A 20,092-nucleotide genomic window follows, 5' to 3' on the forward strand; every position below is an offset into this window, starting at 1 on the left:
AATGTGTTCCTGAGACCCCCTGGCAAAGTGGCTCCCTCTCTGCTGAGGGCAAATCTCTGAAGAAGGGAATGGCTGTGCACCTGGCAGCCCATATTCCTAACACATAGGGTTAGGATTGGAGGAGCAGCCAGGTAAAGAGCATCTGAGCAGGGCCCCAACAGCATTCACACAGAGTCCATTCATGATCCTGCACAAGGACAGAAGGATGGAACCCAGTGTCCGAATAGAAATGCTTTGACCGACTATGGAACTCCCCTGTTGTAATCTTCAACATAGCATTTTTTTAAAACTCCATATGTATTTTTTTTCAATTTATTTATTTTCAGAAGAACAGTATTCATTATTTTTTCACCACACCCAGTGCTCCATGCAATCTGTGCCCTCTATAATACCCACCACCTGGTACCACAACCTCCCACATCCCCGCCACTTCAAACCCCTCAGATTGTTTTTCAGAGTACATAGTCTCTCATGATTCACCTCCCCTTCCAATTTACCCCAACTCCCTAAAACTCTATATGTATTTTAGATATTTTGAAAACTCATAAGGGGGAAAATGATCATTTAGAAATGATAAACACTGACAATGAGTTTTCAGCATAGAAAACAAATACTGTCTGTTTTCATAGACAATACAAACCAATTGGAAAGCATGGAATCAGAGTCTAATACTTTGACACATATGCGTACTCTAATTCTATTCCTGAAGGGCATATTTTATTACCACTATATACGCATACTTAAAGTGATTTCCAGGTGTGCATACACGGGTATAATGAATGTACTGCCGTACACTGAAACGTCTGGGAATGATTTGGTGGAGTCTATAACGAACAGCTAAATTTAGTCCTTAGAGTTCATGAACTACCACCGTCTGTTCCTCTAGACAATGGACCATTATGCAAACCAATACAGCTTTTCTGTTTCAAGAACATTCCCTACTAAAAAGAAACCCATTTACCATTCCTAAAACAACACACAGACCAAGTTCCATTTCACTCACCTTTGCTCACCTTCTCTGTGGCTTCTAAGTTCTTTCCCTAACTCCGTTCCAAGTCATTGTCTAAAGACAGTACTGGAGATTGGCACTTAGTTGTACACAGTAAGTGCAAAGGCTGACTATACCAATACTGGGTTATCCATAGGTTTTTCCTAAGCAAAAGGATGGTTTCTGAGGTGACTTCATGTGTCTTCATGAGGTACAGAGATCTGCACTTTGCCTCTAGGATGTAGGAGATGAAGGCAATTGCAAACTCCACTATGGTTTCCCAAAATCAATGACCTGCCTCTAAGACGGGGAGTCCCTTATGAGCACAGGAGAGGTGCTGTGACACTCAGCTGTGGCTGGGCTGGCACCAAAAGCCAAATGTGTTTCCCTGGCTGATGTCTCTAGGGAGCAGATGCCCCACACTGTTAATGAGCCCCTGTCACTGAGCTGTCCAGAGATGGCCGTCCTCAGGGAGAATGACGATCAAGGACAATGTCAGAGGAGACCTCATCTGTCTCCTTTGTTACTTCACATATTTCACAGAGAAGAAATAACTCCCGTGATCTCCCCAGCCACCTTGGCTATCATCTGTGAATAATCTATAGCTTTTACAAATCACCTAAGATTTTTATCCTCACAGCTGACCAAATATTTACATACAAACAATTCAGCTATATAATTTTTATGTAAATATGTGAATAAATTATTAATTTAATATTCATAACCACTTCATAACCATTCATAACCAATTTAATAACATTCATAACCAATGTATATGGAACCACATAGCTAATGTTTAGGCACATTCTTATCATTACCACAAATATAAAGGAAGGTAAACCAAATTCTACCAAACTTCTAATAGAGCAAAGGGAAAACTAAATCTCAAATCATCTAGAACACTGCTCGGTTTATATTGATAGGTTTTAGTGATGTACTCAAACAGTTTAAGAAAATCACCGTTTTTAACAAAACACACATGATTTATTTTCAACTCGTCTTGCATTTAAGTTCCAAATGATTTTTACTTTACTGGGATAGTTAAAATAGGCATTACAGAAAAATGGGAGGAAGTTCGGTGTTTTGTGGCTGTTTCTCCTGGATCCATAAGTTCCAGGTTCATTTACCCTGTTCAACCAAGAGATTAACTACTTCCTGCTAAAAACGTTCTCAGATCTGAATTTTCTCACTTATCCCTATACCACGTAGATCCCCTCCTGAGAGTCAGGGGGGATCTGGTAGGCACAATAGTGTGGGTGTCCTGACCAGGGAGGGAATCACAGACCTGTTGTTAACCCTTGGGTCTCAGGCCCCACTCACTGCCAGCCTTACATGCTCAAGTCACTTTGACAATCATGAGGCATTATCTAGAGATGCTAACCCACACTCACATTCCTGGATCCAGTATTATCTAGGACCGTGCTCCATCGCCTGGCCCAAGACACACATATAAGACACTCCATAGCAGTGTCATTGGTATTAACCAAAACCTGGATGAATCCAAAGACCCATGCACAGTAAACTGGTAAACTGTGACCTATTCATACAGGAGTACTTTCCAACAGTATGAATAAAACTCCAACTAAACAAATCGGAACACTCTTTCTCACATAAAGTGCTGAGGAAAGGATGCAAGTTACAAAGTAAACAATCCCCCTGCATAAGTTCAAAAACAGGTAAAACAAACTGCTGTTCATGAACTCATACATGTGGGGTAAGGCTATAATTACAGCACAAAATTACAGTCACGACTAAAAACGGTATCAAAGGGCTGATTATAACAAAGTCAAGAGCAAAGGAGAGAGAAAGGTATGCAGTTGGGTGGAGGCCAGCGGAAGTTCTCTCCAGGTCTAGTTAGCAAAGGAGGCAGTATCATAACCATTCATTTCTTTTTTAAGATTTTATTTATTTATTTGAGAGAGAAAAAAGCAGGGGAAGGAGCAAAGGGATAGAGAGAAGCAGACTTCCAGCTAAGCAGGAAGCCAGATGCAGGGCTCAATCCTAGAACCCTGCGATCATGACCTGAGCCAAAAGCAGACGCTTAACTGACTGAGCCACCCATGTGCCCCTCAGTGAGGGCAATCTTTCCTCTGTAAGATCTAAATTGCCACCAGCTCAGTACATTCTCCAACAGGCTGTCTCTGAACTCTTCCCAGCTCTCCGGTCCTCTTCCTCACTACTTGTCCTCCCTCTGAAACAGCCCAACCTTCCTGCTAAGTGACATGTCACCACCCTGCACTGCTGCCCTGTGTTGGGATCCATGGTTACCACCACTGGATAAACAGATGAAGAGCCTAAGTAGGGAAAGGGAAAATGAAATGCCTCCCAAAAAAGGGAGAGAAAGAGAAGACAAATCCAGAGGGACAAATGACAGAAGCAGAGACAGGCCACACAGAGAGAGGTTCCAGTTACACAGAGAACAGACATCCGAATGCCTAACAGGCACATTAAAAAAAAAATAAATAAAAAATAAAAAAAAAAGCTCAATGTCACTCGGCATCAGGGAAATACATATCAAAACCACAATGAGATATCATGTCCCAAGTGTCAAAATGGCTAAAATTAACAACAGAGAAAACATCAGATATGAGGGAGGAAGCAGAGAAAGGGGAACCCTCCTACACTGTTGGGGGGAATGCAAGCTGGTGTAGCCGCTCTGGAAAATGGTATGGAGGTTCCTCAAATAATTAAACATGAGCTATCCTACACTCAACATTTGCACTACCAGGAATTTATTCAAAGAATACAAAAACACAGTGTCAAGGGGATATATGCACCCCAATATTTACAGCAGCAGCATCAACAATAGCTGAATTATGGAAAGATCCCAAATGTCCATCGACTGAAGAATGGATGAACAAGGTGTGGAACACTACTCGGCCATCACAAAGAAGGAAGTCCTGTCATTTGCAAAATGTAGATGGAGCTGGAGTGTGTTAAGCTGAGTGACATAACGCAGTCAGGGAAAGACAAATATGATATGATTTCACTCATATGTGGCTTTAAGAAAGAAGAAACACGAACATCCGAGAAGGGGAAAAAGAGAAAAAGAAGAGAGGGAATGTAGCCATAGGAGAGTCTTCATGACAGAGAACACACTGAGCACTGACGGAGGGAGGTGGGTAGGGGTGGGGTTAAATGGGCGAAAGGTATTAAGGAGGGCTCTTGGGAAGAGCACTGGGTGTTTCATGTAAGTGACGAATCACTGAATTCTGCTCCAGAAACCAATATTGTACTGTATGTTAACCACTTAAAGTTTAAATTTTTAAGAAAATATTAAAACAAGACACATTTTCCCTCATGGTCCTGGAAGCCAGTCCAAAATCCGGTGCCACCTACCTGGGTACCCTTTTTCTGAAGGTTCTAAAGGAGAATGTGTTTCATGTCTTTCTTTTAGCTTCCTGTTGCCAGAAATCCTTGGTCTTCCTTGGTTTGTAGATTCCTCATTCTCCAAATTTGCCTCTGTAGTCACATGGCATTCTCCCTGTATCTGTGTCTGTGTCTCTGAGCTGGCTTCTCGTAAGGACATTGGCCATTCTGGATTAAAGCCACCTTCATCACATATGACCTCCTCTTCATTTGATTACATCCGCAAAGACTTTCTCTTCAAACAGGTCACATTCATATGCACAAGGTGTTAGGATATGACCACAGTTCTTGCTGGGACACAGTTCAGTCCAAAGTAGGAGCATTGCCTCTTGGCCTCTCTCTTCTAACAAAGGGATCATCCAACCTCTCAGTCACCAAGACTGGCGTCCTTAATGATGCTGTGGATAGCTTGATAATTCCCTTACAGTCACTCCTTATATGCTGTCCTATCTCACGCTGCCCTCGAGCTCCATATGCTGATCCAGAACTAAAGGAGAATTGATAGACCATATTGCATATTTGAAAATTGCTAAGAGAATAAGTCATAAACGCTCTCATCTCTAGATGAAAAGGGGTGACTGCGTGCAGCAGTGGATGTTAACCAGACTCACCGGGGTGATGACTCCACTTCATACACCAGTACGGAACTGTTACATTGCACGCCTAAAACTATTACAATGTTATGTGAATAATGTGTCTCAAATTGTAAAAGGAATTTAAACACTAGCAAAAAATATTGTAGCCACTACTATTAAATGGGATTGGTAAACGGAAGTTAAATGGAGACATAGTTTCACTCCCAATCAATCTGGCAGCCAGAGATTGACGACCTGTTGATGTCCCCTCTCCAGAGCCTTCCTCCTTGGCTGTCTCGGGGAGCCAAACTCTGAATACTGCAACTGAGGCTAATGAGTTACATGGGATGGGACACTCCTGGGAACACTAAAAACACATCCATTTTCAGTCCCTAAACATGGATTTTCACGCTGGTGACATAAAAACATCCCTCAGAGGCAATACTAGTCCCGCAGACTCCGTTGTCCACTCTAATTTACCCTTGCTACCCTTTTTGGATTGAACCATATTTTGCCTAATAGCAGGATATCTACTCTTTTCACTCCCAATCATTTAAGAACTAGCATCATTAAGAACATTTAAGAACTGGGGCACCTCGGTTGTTCAGTGGGTTAAGCCTCTGCCTTCAGCTCAGGTCATGATCTCAGGGTCCTTGGATCGAGCCCCGCATAGGGTTCTCTGCTCAGCGGGGAGCCTGCTTCCCCCTCTTCCTCTCTGCCTTCCTCTTCCTACTTGTGATCTCTGTGTGTCAAATAAATAAATAAAATCTTTTTAAAAAAAATTTAAGAACAATCATCTAAGAACTGCACCTCGCTGGTGCAGTCAGTTAAGCTGCTGCCTTTGGGTCAGATTATGATTCCAGGGTCCTGGGATCGAGCTCTGTGTTGGACTCCTTGCTTGGTGGGGAGTCCATGTTTCCTTCTTCCTCTAGTATGCCCCCTGCTTGTGCTTTCTCTCCCTCTCTGCCAAATATATAAATAAACCTCTGAAAAAAATATTAGCAAACAAAATTCAACACTAGATTAAGAGGTTCATACACCATCATCAAGAGCAATGTGTAACAGGACACAGGATAAGCCAACATACTAAATCTATCGATGTGCAGCACCACATTAGTAGAATGAAAGAGAAAAATCATATGATTATCTCAATAGAGGCCAAAAAAAGCATTTAACAAAACACAATGTCTTTTCATGTTAAACACATTCAACAAATTAGGTGTAGAAAGAATATGTCTCAATGTAATAGTAGCCATATATGAAAAACCCATGGCTAACATACTCAACGGCAGAAAGTTGGAAGCTTTTCCTGTAAGATCAGAAACAAGAGAAAGATGCCACCTTCAAGGCCCTGGGGAGGCCCGTTAGCTGTCAGGATAGGAACAGGAGAGTTGTTATGTGCATGTGTCCACCCCAAGACACAAACACATCTACCTGCACTCGGCTGTGTGCAGAATTCAGAACTGTGTGACGCTTACTTCATAAAGAGATGGTGATCTATAAAGCTTAGACACACAGAAATCTTTAATAGCTCACATGCATTTTATTTCTTCTTTAAGTTTTCTCCTGGTAATAATGAGTAAGCTCCACAGAACATGGGATTTCCTGGGAAACCGAGGTCATTTCTCTTACTTTATGTGTCCCTGCATTCAAATTGCCTGGGGCCTCAGGCAGATGTGAGATACAAAGCATACATAGATCAGTTGATGGCTGGATCAAAAAATTTACAAAATGGTATGAAGAGAAGATCTAAATGTTTCCCCCTTTGAAATTTTGCTGCATTACTGTAGATAGAATATATAGAATATTGACTAGGAACTGAGTTATATACTTTCAGATACAATAATGTCCTAAAACTCATTTTGAATGCAGGGGGTGGCTCCCAGGCTGTGTAGCCGGCTTACAGACCTCATATGGGCACTCCTCTGCCTGCACCACAACGTGACTCGTAAGCACTGTCTGGGGCTCGGCAGCTGCTGTATCGGCAGCAACGCACCAGGCCCTGCCCCTGTGTGACAGGAACGCCTCACACAGGCTACATAGAACCACTGTCATACTGCTCAGATCACACCTGCACTGATATCTGAATGGCTGTATCAGAAGTGATGTTACCAAATTTCTCGTTCACATAAAAGTATGCTGTTCCCACAGATGCCCACCTAATTCTGTGAAAAAGCAATGATACAGTCAACCTATGGACCTGGTAATTTGGCCATGATCCAAATGCAAGAATAAGTGATGTTCCTCCAACAGTTGCTACGAAATGCTAAAATGTTAACATTTTTTACATTTTTTACAGCACGTTAGTGGCCCCTATTCTTATTTTGCCTATGCCTTCATATTATGTGCATAAATGTCCTTTTGCACTTAGAAATGGAATAGGATTCCCAAATGGGAGTGAAATAAGAAACCCTGTAGAGCTCTCTAAATACGAATGTGAGGAAGAGCTCGGGCAGCCAGGTGGGTGCACGTGGTGACTGCCCGACACGTGATTTCAGCTCAGGTTGTGATCTCAGGGTTGTGGGACCAATCCCAGCATCAGGCTCTGCGCTCAGGGTACAGTTTGCTTGAGATTCTTTCTCCCTCTCTCTGTACCCCTGCTGCTCATGCTCTCTCTTTCTCAATTTAAATAATAAATCTATATCTATCTATCTATCTATCTATATATACATACATATATATGCATATGATCTGGTAACAAAAATCAGCATCTCAGGAAGTTTTGTGAATGAGTGAACTTGGGTTTTGAGCACTCATTTGCATAAAATAATGAAGTAAGTAAATTCCCTTGAAACTTCTCACAGGAAATTTTAGATGATCCACGTGGGTCACAAACATCTTAATCACTCTGGTATTCAATGTGTTCCATATATGGGACTTTCCCACCCAGTCATCTGGAGTCCTGGCCCATCCAAAGCACCTTCTTCATTGCCCCCATAACATTCTTGTTCCTCAGTGTATATACAACAGGGTTGACCATGGGGGTGACGATGGCGTAGAACAGAGAAATGAACTTGCCTTGATCCTGGGAGTAGTTGTTGCTGGGCTGGAGGTAAGCATAGATGGCCGTGCCATAGAACAGGGAGACCACTGTGATGTGGGACCCACATGTGCCAAACGCTTTCCTCTGCCCTGCAGATGACTTTATTCTTAAGACCGCCCTGACAATCCAACCATAGGAGAAGATGATTAACGTCACAGGTAAGAGGAGAATGATCACACTGGCAAAGAACATCTCTGACTCATACACAGTGGTATCAACACAGGCAAGCTTGAGCAGTGCGGGGATCTCACAAAGGAAGTGGTCTATTTTATTTCTCCCACAAAGTGGTACAATGAAGATGAGCGTTGTTTGCAATGAAGAGTTGGCAAAACCAATGAACCATGACGCAGAAGCCATGAGGGCACAGAGACGGGGGTGCATGATCACGGTGTACTGCAGGGGCTTGCAGATGGCTGCATAGCGGTCAAACGCCATGACCCCTAACAGAATGCATTCCGTGCATCCCAGCCCTAAGAAGACAAACAGTTGAACTACACAGCCACTAAAGGAGATGGCCTTTTCTGCTGTCCTGAGATGAACCAGGAGCTGAGGGACAGTGCTGGTCGTGTAACACAGGTCCAGAAAGCTTAGGTTGGAGAGGAAAAAATACATGGGAGTATGTAGATGTGGGTCGAGGTAAGACAAGGCAATGATGGTGGTGTTTCCCAGCAGAGTGAACAGGTAGAAGATGAGGAGAACCACAAAGAGGACTAGCTCCAGTTGAGGCCGGTCAGAGAACCCCAGCAGGATAAACCCCGTGAAAGAGCTGCCATTCTTCTGTTCCATCCTCTGTTAGCACATGTTTCCTGTCAGGAGCAAGCATTTAGCAACTTTTAAAAGAAACCTTCAAATAATAAAAAAAAAAAAAAACTGGTGCCAGGTGAGGTGGATCTCTCATGTTATAAAACATGGCCACGTGATACAAAAAGTAACTATTTCAATAAATGATTGAAATTGACATAACTTATACCAGTTTACTTCCACATTATCCAAAAAAGTAAATCTTTAATATGTAAAATAGGAAAAATGAAATAATGGACTCCGTGTTGGCATCAGTCATAGGTATGAAAAATCTTTTGGTCTGAACTTAATGGGACTCAAAGGACTGTAAGTATGTACATACATTTTAGAGATAATAAGGATGAAGGAAGTAGAGGGAGAACAATCAGAAAGAATCAGAAGGAGATGCAGAGAGAGGGAGGACATTATTGTAAATATGTATCTTGTGCTTTACACAACTGGATTTGTACACACCTCACCTGCAATAGAATATAATACAAAAGAAACTAAAAAATGTGTTCAGATATAGGAATTTAGGAGTTAGAATGTACATATACAAATAATTCAATTACATTCAAAATATCTATAGTAGTTCTACGTATAAACATTGTGTCAGAATTACCTAAGATACTATACTTATGAAAGCTACATGTTTGGAATTTGTTTCCTTAGAGTAGTAAAACAACTAAACACACAACCAGAGAGAACCTGAAAACACCACCATTTAAATACAGTGCTTAACTTTCCTTAAAGATGCCTAAAATTACTGTATCAATTTTCAGGAACTCTGAGCATACCTTGGTTGTGCATCGTCATGTGGAATCAGAGCCCTAAAATTCAGTGCCCACAACTTTCCTCTTCCTTCTGCACATTTGTGCTTCACACATTGCCAACCAAAGTACATGAAATTCCTGAAAAAGGTTGGAGTATTTACCATCCACATTCTAATCAGAATAAATACTTTAAAAAGTTACACAGCTGTATAATCCACATATAAAGTGCAATGCTTTACACCACTTCTATGATGAAGTAATCAACTAGATAAATATATACAGATAAAGACCGATTTATTCTCAAAGCAATGACAGGTAAATACCTATAATGGAAACGTTTGAGTACTACACAGAAAGTCATAGAAAAGGGTATTATATAAAATCTCAGATATCTGTCAACATTAGGTTAGTACCTTCTCGAAGTTGTCTTGCAGAGTTAATGATGCTGAATCAGACCCGTAACCAGCGCTCGGGTGAGTCTGATGACCGTATACTTCCAGCTGCTTAGTACTGAAGAAGCAGTTATAAACCAACCAAAGAGGCATCAGAAAATGAGTGTTTCAGTTCTTTCATGTTCAAATGCTTAGGCATACAGATCATTTCTTGTTCTTCTGAGACTAAATATCTGAATCAGGTTTCAGGGCAGACCCACTAGTGTGTGAAAGAAACTGGTACAAAACTGGCATTAAATAAGTTTTATGAAATCAGAATAGAGGATATAGTATGTCACATTATTTTATACTTCCTTGGATTTCCTGTAGAGATGCATTCAGTTGTATCCACAGAAAAGAAAATCTATCCACAAAAACTTTCTTAATGGAATTAGTTATAAAGGTATCTGAGACAGTGTAAATGTGCAACAACAGGGAATGTGCCCAGACTCACACCTGCTCAGAAGAGCAAATAAACCACAGTTCAGTTTCATGCACACACGCACAAATACAGATAAATTATCTGAAATAAATTGCTGGCATTTTCAAGGTGTCTAATGAAGGCATTACTCACCAAAGTAAGGAGGACAAAAGGGAAATGTTAACTCATCCAAGGAAAACACCAGTATCATATTGTACCGTCACAATAAATAGTGACATATTTTAATGTTATCCTATCAATAAGGACTAAGAAGGAAGGAACGAAAAGACAAAACTCTGGTGACCTGAACTTGTACTAAATCGTTTCCTTCTTTATAGATAATATATATATGTGTATGTGTACATACATATATCTAAATGCTGAATGACTTCTAACTGATGGGTACAAAAAGGATTATGGTTTTCAGTTGAAAAAGTAAAGCATCAGGCAAAGGAGATGCCCACTAAAAGAGACAAAAAGAATGGGATTGTCTGGAGGTTACAATTGCTTCTAGTGCCTTCCTGGAGAGAATCCTGGGAGGGAACAGGAATACTCTTGTCATAGTTCACCATCTTTTTTTCTTTTTTTTTTTTTTTTTTTTTTTTCCACATTACATCTAGGAAAACCATTCCCCTTGAGCAGCACTGGGCGTGAGAAAGAGCAGCCTGCATACTGCATTCTTCGGATCTCAACAGCTTGAGCTGCTGATCCGGCTCACTTTCCTCCCTCCACCTCCCCCGCTCAGCATCCGTCCCTCACCAATCTCTGTGCACCACCACAGAACACATCTTCCCAGAGAAAGGACGTGTAGCCTAAGGTTAAATGAAAAACTTCATTTCATCTACTTCTTATCATGTTAAAGACCTGTGTGAGTAGACTAAAAACCATCATCTCTATGGAGGTAGGTATCAAATGCCTGAATGAATTAAGAGACATTCACTCCTCTTGGACAAACTAAGTAAATAATCCTGGCTGGAAAAGTAAGCACACCCATCCTATGTAAGGAACACAAAACACCATCTCTAGCAATTATCATGATATGATACGGTAGAGGCAACTCCAGCTATAAATCCACACATAAATTATAATTTTGCCCCCAGTTTTATTTTTATTTTTCAACATTTCCTTAGTGATTTGGGGTCTATTCTGATTCTATACAAATTTTTGGATTATTTGCTCCAGCTCTTTGAAAAATACTGGTGGAATTTTGATCAGAATGGCATTAAAAGTATAGATTGCTATAAACATTCGGGTGCATGTGTCCCTTTGGATCACTACATTTGTATCTTTAGGGTAAATACCCAATAGTGCAATTGCTGGGTCATAGGGCAGTTCTATTTACAGACCTGGGGATAAAAATATATGTATATAAAAAATATATGTTTATAAAAAATAAAAAAAAAAAATAAAAATAAAAAAAAAAAAAAAGTATAGATTGCTCTAGGCAGTATAGACATTTTAACAATGTTTATTCTTCCACTCCAAGAGCACGGAATGGTCTTCCATCTTTTTGTGTCTTCTTCAATTTCTTTCATGAGTGTTCTATAGTTCCTTGAGTACAGATCCTTTACCTCTTTGGTTAGGTTTATTCCAAAGTATCTTATGGTTCTTGGTGCTATAGTAAATGGAATCAATTCTCTAATTTCCCTTTCTGTATTTTCATTGTTAGTGTATAAGAAAGCCACTGATTTCTGTACATTGACTTTGTATCCTGCCACGTTGCAGAATTGTTGTATGAGTTCTAGTAGTTTGGGGGTGGAATCTTTTGGGTTTTCCACGTAAAGAATCATGTCATCTGCGAAGAGATAGAGTTTGACTTCTTCATACCTATTTGGATACCTTTTATTTCTCTTTGTTGTCTGATTGCTGTTGCTAGGACTTCTAATACTATGTTGAACAAGAGTGGTGAGAGTGGGCATCCTTGTCGTGTTCCTGTTCTCAACGGGAAGGCTGCAAGCTTTTTCCCATAGAAGATGATATTTGCTGTGGGTCTTTCATAGACAGATTTTATGAAGTTCAGGAATGTTCCCTCTATCCCTATACATTGAAGTGTTTTAATCAGGAACAGATGCTGGATTTTGTCAAATGCTTTTTCTGCATCAATTGAGAGGACCATGTGGTTCTTCTCTCTTCTCATATTAATTTGTTGTATCACATTGATTGATTTGCGAATGTTGAACCATCCTTGTAGCCCAGGGATGAATCCCACCTGGTCATCGCGGATAATCTTTTTAATATGCTATTGGATCCTGTTTGCTAGGATCTTGTTGAGAATCTTAGCATCCATATTCATCAGTTATATTGGTCTGAAATTCTCCTTTTTGGTAGGGTCTTTGCCTGCTTTGGGGATCAGGGTAATGCTGGCTTCATAGAAAGAGTCTGGAAGTTTTCCTTCTGCTTCAATTTTTTGAAACAGCTTCAGGAGAATAGGTGTTATTTCTTCTTTGAAAGTTTGGTAGAATTCCCCAGGGAATCCATCAGGTCCTGGGTTCTTGTTTTTTGGGAGGTTTTTGATCACTGCTTCAATCTCATTACTAGATATCGGTCTATTCAGGTTGTCAATTTCTTCCTGGTTCAATTTTGGGAGTTTATAGTTTTCCAGGAATGCATCCATTTCATCTAGGTTGCTTAGCTTATTGGCATATAACTATTGATAATAACTTGTGATGATTGTTTCTATTTCTTTGGTGTTAGTTGTGATCTCTCCCTTTTCATTCATAATTTTATTAATTTGTTACCTGATTTCAAGCTTTACTACAAAGCTGTGATCACCAAGACAGCATAGTACTGGCATAAAAACAGACACATAGACCAGTGTAACAGAGGAGAGAGCCCAAATATGGACCCTCAACTCTATGGTCAAATAATCTTCGACAAAACAGGGAAAAATATACAGTGGATAAAAGACAGTCTCTTCAATAAATGGTGCTAGGAAAACTGGACAGCTATATGTAAAAGAATGAAACTCGACCATTCTCTTACACCATACACAAAGATAAGCTCAAAATGGATAAAGGACCTCAACATGAGACAGGAATCCATCAGAATCCTAGAGGAGAACATAGGCAGTAATCTCTTCGATATCAGCCACAGCAACTTCTTTCAAGATATGTCTCCAAAGGCAAAGGAAACAAAAGCGAAAATAAACTTTTGGGACTTCATCAAAATCAAAAGCTTCTGCACAGCAAAGGAAACAGTCAAGAAAACAAAGAGGCAACCAATGGAATGGGAGAAGATATTTGCAAATGACAATACAGACAAAAGATTGATATCCCGGATCTATAAAGAACGCCTCAAACTCAACACACACCAAACATAGAATCATATCAAAAAATGGGCAGAAGATATGAACAGACACTTCTCCAATGAAGACATACAAATCGCTATCAGACACATGAAAAACTGTTCATCATCACTAGCCATCAGGGAGATTCAAATTAAAACCACATTGAGACGGGCGCCTGGGTGGCTCAGTGGGTTAAAGCCTCTCCCTTTGGCTCAGGTCATGATCTCAGGGTCCTGGGATCGAGCCCCGCATCGGGCTCTCTGCTCATTGGGGAGCCTGCTTCCTCCTTTCTCTCTGCCTGCCTCTCTGCCTATATGTGATCTCTGTCTGTCAAATAAATAAATCAAATCTTTAAATAAATAAATAAATAAATAAAACCACATTGAGATATCACCTTACACCAGTTAGAATGGCCAAAATTAGCAAGACAGGAAACAACATGTGTTGGAGGGGATGTGGAGAAAGGGGAACCCTCTTCCACTGTTGGTGGGAATGCAAATTGGTACAGCCTCTTTGGAGAACAGTGTGGAGATTTCTCAAGAAATTAAAAATAGGGGGCACCTGGGTGGCTCAGTGGGTTAAGCCTCTGCCTTCGGCTCAGGTCATGATCTCAGGGTCCTGGGATCGAGTTCCGCATCGGGCTCTCTGCTCAGCAGGGAGCCTGCTTCCCTCTCTCTCTGCCTGCCTCTCCATCTACTTGTGATTTCTCTCTGTCAAATAAATAAATAAAATCTTTAAAAAAAAAAAAGAAATTAAAAATAGAGCTTCCCTAAGCCCCTGCAATTGCACTCCTGGGTATTTACCCCAAAGATACAGATGTAGTGAAAGGAAGGGCCATCTTTACCCCGATGTTTATAGCAGCAATGGCCACGGTCGCCAAACTGTGGATAGAACCAAGATGCCCTTCAACAGACGAATGGATAAGGAAGATGTGGTCCATATACACGATGGAGTATTATGCCTCCATCAGAAAGGATGAATCCCCAACTTTTGTAGCAACATGGATGGGACTGGAAGAGATTATCCTGAGGTAAATAAGTCAAGCAGAGAGAGTCAATTGTTATATGATTTCACTTATTTGTGGAGCATAACAAATAGCATGAAGGACATGGGGATTTAGAGAGAAGGGAGTTGGGGGAAATTGGAAGGGGAGGTGAACCATGAGAGACTATGGACTCTGAAAAACAACCTGAGGGGTTTGAAGTGGGGGGTGGGAGGTTGGGGGAAACCAGGTGGTAGGTATTAGTGAGGGCACGGTTTGCTAGGAGCACTGAGTGTAGTGCAAAAACAATGAATACTGTTATGCTGAAAATAAATTTTAAAAAAAAATTATTGTCTTGCATACAAAACCATACATCCTTGAGAAAAGCACAGGTTTTACATTGAGAGAGAAAAGAGTTATTAGGTGAAATAAAAATAAATAGATTCTACAAACAGAAACAATGGCATCTTATGTAATAATCACCATCTAAAAACAATAAAGTTGGAAATGACATCTCAGAAAATACAATTGTACAATAATAATTAAGAAAAAGGGCATTATGAAGAGGTTAAATGTTTAATACCAGGACATCAAAGCTGATAGAGCCATTAAACATGTTCTATGCTGAAACAAAGGTCTAAAAGTTTAAGTGGAAGAATCCATATTTCTTGAAAATCACATACTCAGTATGCAAATTACATATTTTAAAGACCAAAAATCTCATGAAAAATGTCTGTATTGAAGGTATTCCAAGCATATAACAGTTACTGGCATAACTGACATACAAACTCTGACCTATGTAGTTCCTGAATGAATCCTGAAGTAGTGTTGACAGTGATAGAATGAATCACTATTACTTTAATAAAGCTTCTGTTTCATAGGTCTGAACTGACCCCACATATTCTACAACAGGCCTCCAAGGTGAATGCGGGATGAGCTAGTGAGGGGGAAGGCAGCTTTCACAACACTGGAAATGACAGGTCTCATGAACACGGACGATGCTTTCCACCAGGTTCCATGGGAGAAGAGGATCAAGTAGGATTTCCACTGCACGTGGTTTGTTCAGGGAGTGCTCTCAGGATAAAGGGGAAGAGGGAAGCAAAACAGAGCAGAGAATATGGATAAGGAAAGATGTGGTCTTAAATGGAAGACAAAATGAGCCTGACCCTGTAAGAAAGTGAACACGTCTCCCATACAAGTATGCATCTGTGCTGAGAGAAATACTCAGCCCTCGTGGCCTAATGCAATAGCCACTATCCACATGTCATTACCTGAGCATTTAAATGGCCTCACTGAGAAATGGAATTGTGTATTCTATTTAATTTTAATAAATTTAAATTTAAATGATTTCCTGTGACTTCTTACTCCAGTATTGGACAGCACAGTTCTGGAGTATGAATTGCACCAGATTTAGTCTTGCCTTGGAGTTGGCAGACTTTTGCCTCTCCCATGAGGCTGTCACTGGCTAAGAGTTGCCCACACTCTGTTCTTGAGACCCCCTGGCAAAGCAGATCCCTCTCAGCTGAGGGCAAATCTCTGAAGAAGAGAACGGCTGTGCACCTGGCAGCCCATATTCCTAACATATAGAGTTAGGATTGGAGCAGCAGCCAGGTAAAGAGCGTCTGAGCAGGGCACCACTCACACAAGACTCCATTCATGATCCTGCGCAAGGATAGAAGGATGGAACCCAGTGTCCGAATAGAACTGCACTGACACAATATTCACAAAATGCAACTCCCCTGTTGTGATCTTCAATATAGCATTCTTAAAACTCCGAACATATTTTAGATATTTTAGAAACTCTGAAGGGAGAAAATGACCATTTAGGAACTATAAATAATGACAATGAGCTTTATGCATACAGAATAAATACTGCTTAATTTCACGAACAGTAATAACCATAAAGAAAGCATGGAGGTATATGGTCTACTATTTTTACACTTCTGCATATTCTCTTCTTCTATTACTGAAGGTCATATTTTACTACCACTATATATGCATATTTAAGTATTTTCCACATTTGCATAAGCAGAGATAATAAATGTATCTCAGTAGAAAGAAATGTCTAAGAATGACTTGGTGGAGTCTATAATGAACAACTAAATTTACTTCTTATATTTGGTGAATTGCCATAGGCTGTTCCTTTAGGCAGTGGAACATACAAGCAACAGCTCTTCTGTTTCAAGAACAATTGCACAAAATTAACTTGCCAATTCCTAAAGCAACACAGACACTGAGTTCCATTCCACTCACCTTTGCTCACCATCTCTGTGGGTTCAAAGCTATTTTCCTACCTCCTTTCCAAGTCACTGCCTAAAGACGGTATCACGGATTGGCGCCTGGACATGCAGAATCAGTCGTGTGTGGTAAATGTGGAAGTTGACTACAGCAGCACTGGCTTATCCATAAACTTTTCCTAAGCAAAGGACACTTGCTCACAATAAGAGATCTGCACTTTGCCTCTAGGAGATAGGAAATGAAGGCAATTGCAAACTCTCACTATGGTTTCCTGAAAGCAATGACCTGCCTGTATGACAGCTGTGACTGGGCTGGCAATGAGAACCAAATGTGTTCCCTGGCTGACGTCCCTGGGGAGCAGATGCACCACACTGTTAATGAGCCCCTGTCACTGAGCTATCCAGAGGTGGCCGTCCTCAGGAGAATGATGATCAAGGATCACACCAGAAGAGACCTCACCTGTCTCTTATTATTTCACATGATTTCACAGAGGACAAACCATTCCTTTGGTTCTCATCTGTGAATGACCTACATGTTTTACAAAACATGTAAGACTTTTCAAAACAATTATCCAAAATATTTACATATATAATTAAGAACCATTTAGTACCTGCACCCCTGAAACAAATAATACATTATATGTTAATTTTTAAAAAGGAATCCATTCAGTTAGTTAACTTTAAGTATAAATATGTGGGGCCCAAGTGTGACTTAGTCCCTTACGCTTCACACTCAGTTTCAGCTCAGGACATGATCCTAGGGTGTTGGAATGGAGCCAAATTTAGGCATCCATCTCCTGCCCAGAGGAGAGTCTGCTTCCCCTCTCTGTCTCCCTCTGCCTCACCCCCCGCTCACCCACACTCTCTCTATTTTTTTAAATTTTTTACTATGGTCAGTTAGCCAACATATCATTAGGTTTTGATGTAGCACTAAGTGATTCATTAGTTGCATGTAGTACCCAGTGCTCATCACAACACGTGGCCTCCTTAATACCCATCATCCGGCTACCCCTCCCCTCCACCTCCCTCCCTTCTACACCCTCAGTTTGTTTCCTGGAATACAGAGTCTCTCATGGTTCGTCTGCCTCTCTGATTTCTTCCCATTCAGTTTTCCCTCCCTTCCCCTATGGTCCTCCGCTTTATTTCTTAAGTTCCACATATGCGTGAAAGTATATGATAACTGACTTTCTCTGCCTGACTTATTTCCCTCAGCGTAATCCCCTCCAGTTCCATCCATATGCAAATGATAGGTATTCACCCTTTCTGAAGGCTGAGTAGTATTCCATTGTATGAACCACACCTCCTTTATCCATTCATCTGTTGAAGGACAGCTCAGCTCCTTCCACAGTGTGGCTACTGTGGCCATTGCTGCTATGAACATTGGGGTGCACGTGCCCTTTCTTTTCACTACATCTGTGTCTTGGGGTTAAAACCTAGTAGTGCAATTGCTGGCTCATGAGGTATCTCTATTTTTAACATCTTGGGGAACCTCCATACTGTTTTCCAGACTGGCTCTACCAGCTTGTGTCCCCACCAACAGTGGAATAGGGCTCCCCTTTCTCCACATCCTTGCCAACATTTTTTAGTTCCTGCCTTCTTCATTTTCATCTTTCCAACTTGTGTAAGGTGGCATCTCATTATGGTTTAAATGTGTGTTTCCCTGATGGCTAGTGATGTTCAACATTTTTTTCAAGTGTCTGTTAGCCATTTGTATGTCATCGTTGCAGAACTGTCTGTTCATGTCTTCTGCCCATTTCTTGAATGGATTATTTGTTTTGGGGGTGTTGAGTTTGCAAAGTTCTTTGTAGATGTTGGATACCAGCCCCTGATCTATAATGTCCTCTCCACTCAAAGAGATCCCTTTACTATTTCTTCCAGAACTCCTTTTGTTCTTGTTTGTAGGGGAAACTCTTGATCTCTCCCTCTATTCGGAACGGTGCCCTTCCTGGATAGAGTTTTCTTGGCTGTAGTTCTTTCCCATCCAGCGCATGGAAGAGATCAGGCCACTCCTTCTGGCTTGCCAAGTGTCTATGGAGAGATCTCCTTCTTCCATCCTCGAGTTCATTGCATCAAGCCACATCCGATCTCAATTATTGTATTTTTCCCTTCTGACTGATTTTTTAAATACTTTTATGTCCCCAGTAAAGGCCTCCCTGAAGTCCTCCATTCTTAATTGCAGTGAGTATCCTTGGGATTTTTGCTTTAAATTCTCCATCAAGCATGTTTCTTTTATCTGTCTTGCTTAGCTACCTAGCTGTGATTTCCCCTTGTTCTTTCATTGGGGATGAATTCCTCCCTGTGGGCATTTTGTCTAAGTCTCTGCCTTCTTCTGGGTCCTAGAAAGGTCCATTTGTTTCTCACTTTGGAGAGAAATGGCTGTGTGAAGAGAAGTGTATGTAGTGCCCCGTGTCTGGCACTTGAGCGAGGATGTGTGGGGGGTGTGCTGCACGCTCTCTGCTGCTACGGTTTGGCTGCTCTAGCCTTCAGGGGGGTCATCTGCAGAGGCTCTCCTGGCCTGTTGTGGATAGTGTTTAGTCCCCGGCCTGAATGCGGTGAGTTTTAACAAGCTGTGATCTGCTCTGCTCTGTTCTGCTTGTGAAATGAGACCTGACACTACTTCCACTAGAACTGAAGTCCCAAAGAACTCTCTGGTCAGGGGATGTGTTGTGCATGGGGATTTCTGTTTGTCTTCTGGGGAAGGGGCCTGCCACACTGGGACTGAGGGGAGCCTCACTAAGAAGGGCAGCACCGCCAGAACGCAGGACTTGGCACATGGTGTAAGCAGGTCAGGCAGTGCTTGTTCTGGCTTTGCTGCTCACTGCAGGGGTCGCTGTTGGTACTGATGGGCAAGGTAGGAAAATGACACCTCCTTTGTCTCCAGAGAGCAGACTCCATGTCCCCACCTCTCAGGAAAGCACTCTGAGCAGAGGAAATAATTCCACCCCTAGGTGTCTCAGGCTTTTTTTTTTTTTTTTTTTTTTTTAAGTTTTACTCATTTGAGAGAGAGAGAGAAAGCATGCATGGTTCAAAGGGCAGTGGAAGAGCGGGAGTCTTAAGCAAACTCTACTGAGCATAGAACCCAATGCAGGGCTTGCTCTCACGACCCTGAGAGAGACCAGGAGCTGAAACCAAGTGTCTATGCTCGACCACCTAAGCTACCCAGGTCCCCACAGACCTTTTCCAGATCTCTGTTACCACACCATCTAG

General features: G+C 41.3%; 1 protein-coding gene across 1 annotated transcript; it reads right to left on the reverse strand.

Annotated features, from left to right (window-relative positions):
• Positions 1-7,822: 7,822 nt before the first annotated feature.
• On the reverse strand, positions 7,823-8,761 carry LOC131832979 (putative olfactory receptor 2B8). The gene has a single exon (XM_059176223.1). It carries the CDS (start codon positions 8,759-8,761, stop codon positions 7,823-7,825), a length of 939 nt encoding a protein of 312 aa, XP_059032206.1.
• Between the last annotated feature and the right edge of the window lie 11,331 nt (positions 8,762-20,092).

Source organism: Mustela lutreola, chromosome 6 (genome assembly GCF_030435805.1).
Source record: "Mustela lutreola isolate mMusLut2 chromosome 6, mMusLut2.pri, whole genome shotgun sequence".
NCBI classification, from domain to species: domain Eukaryota; kingdom Metazoa; phylum Chordata; class Mammalia; order Carnivora; family Mustelidae; genus Mustela; species Mustela lutreola.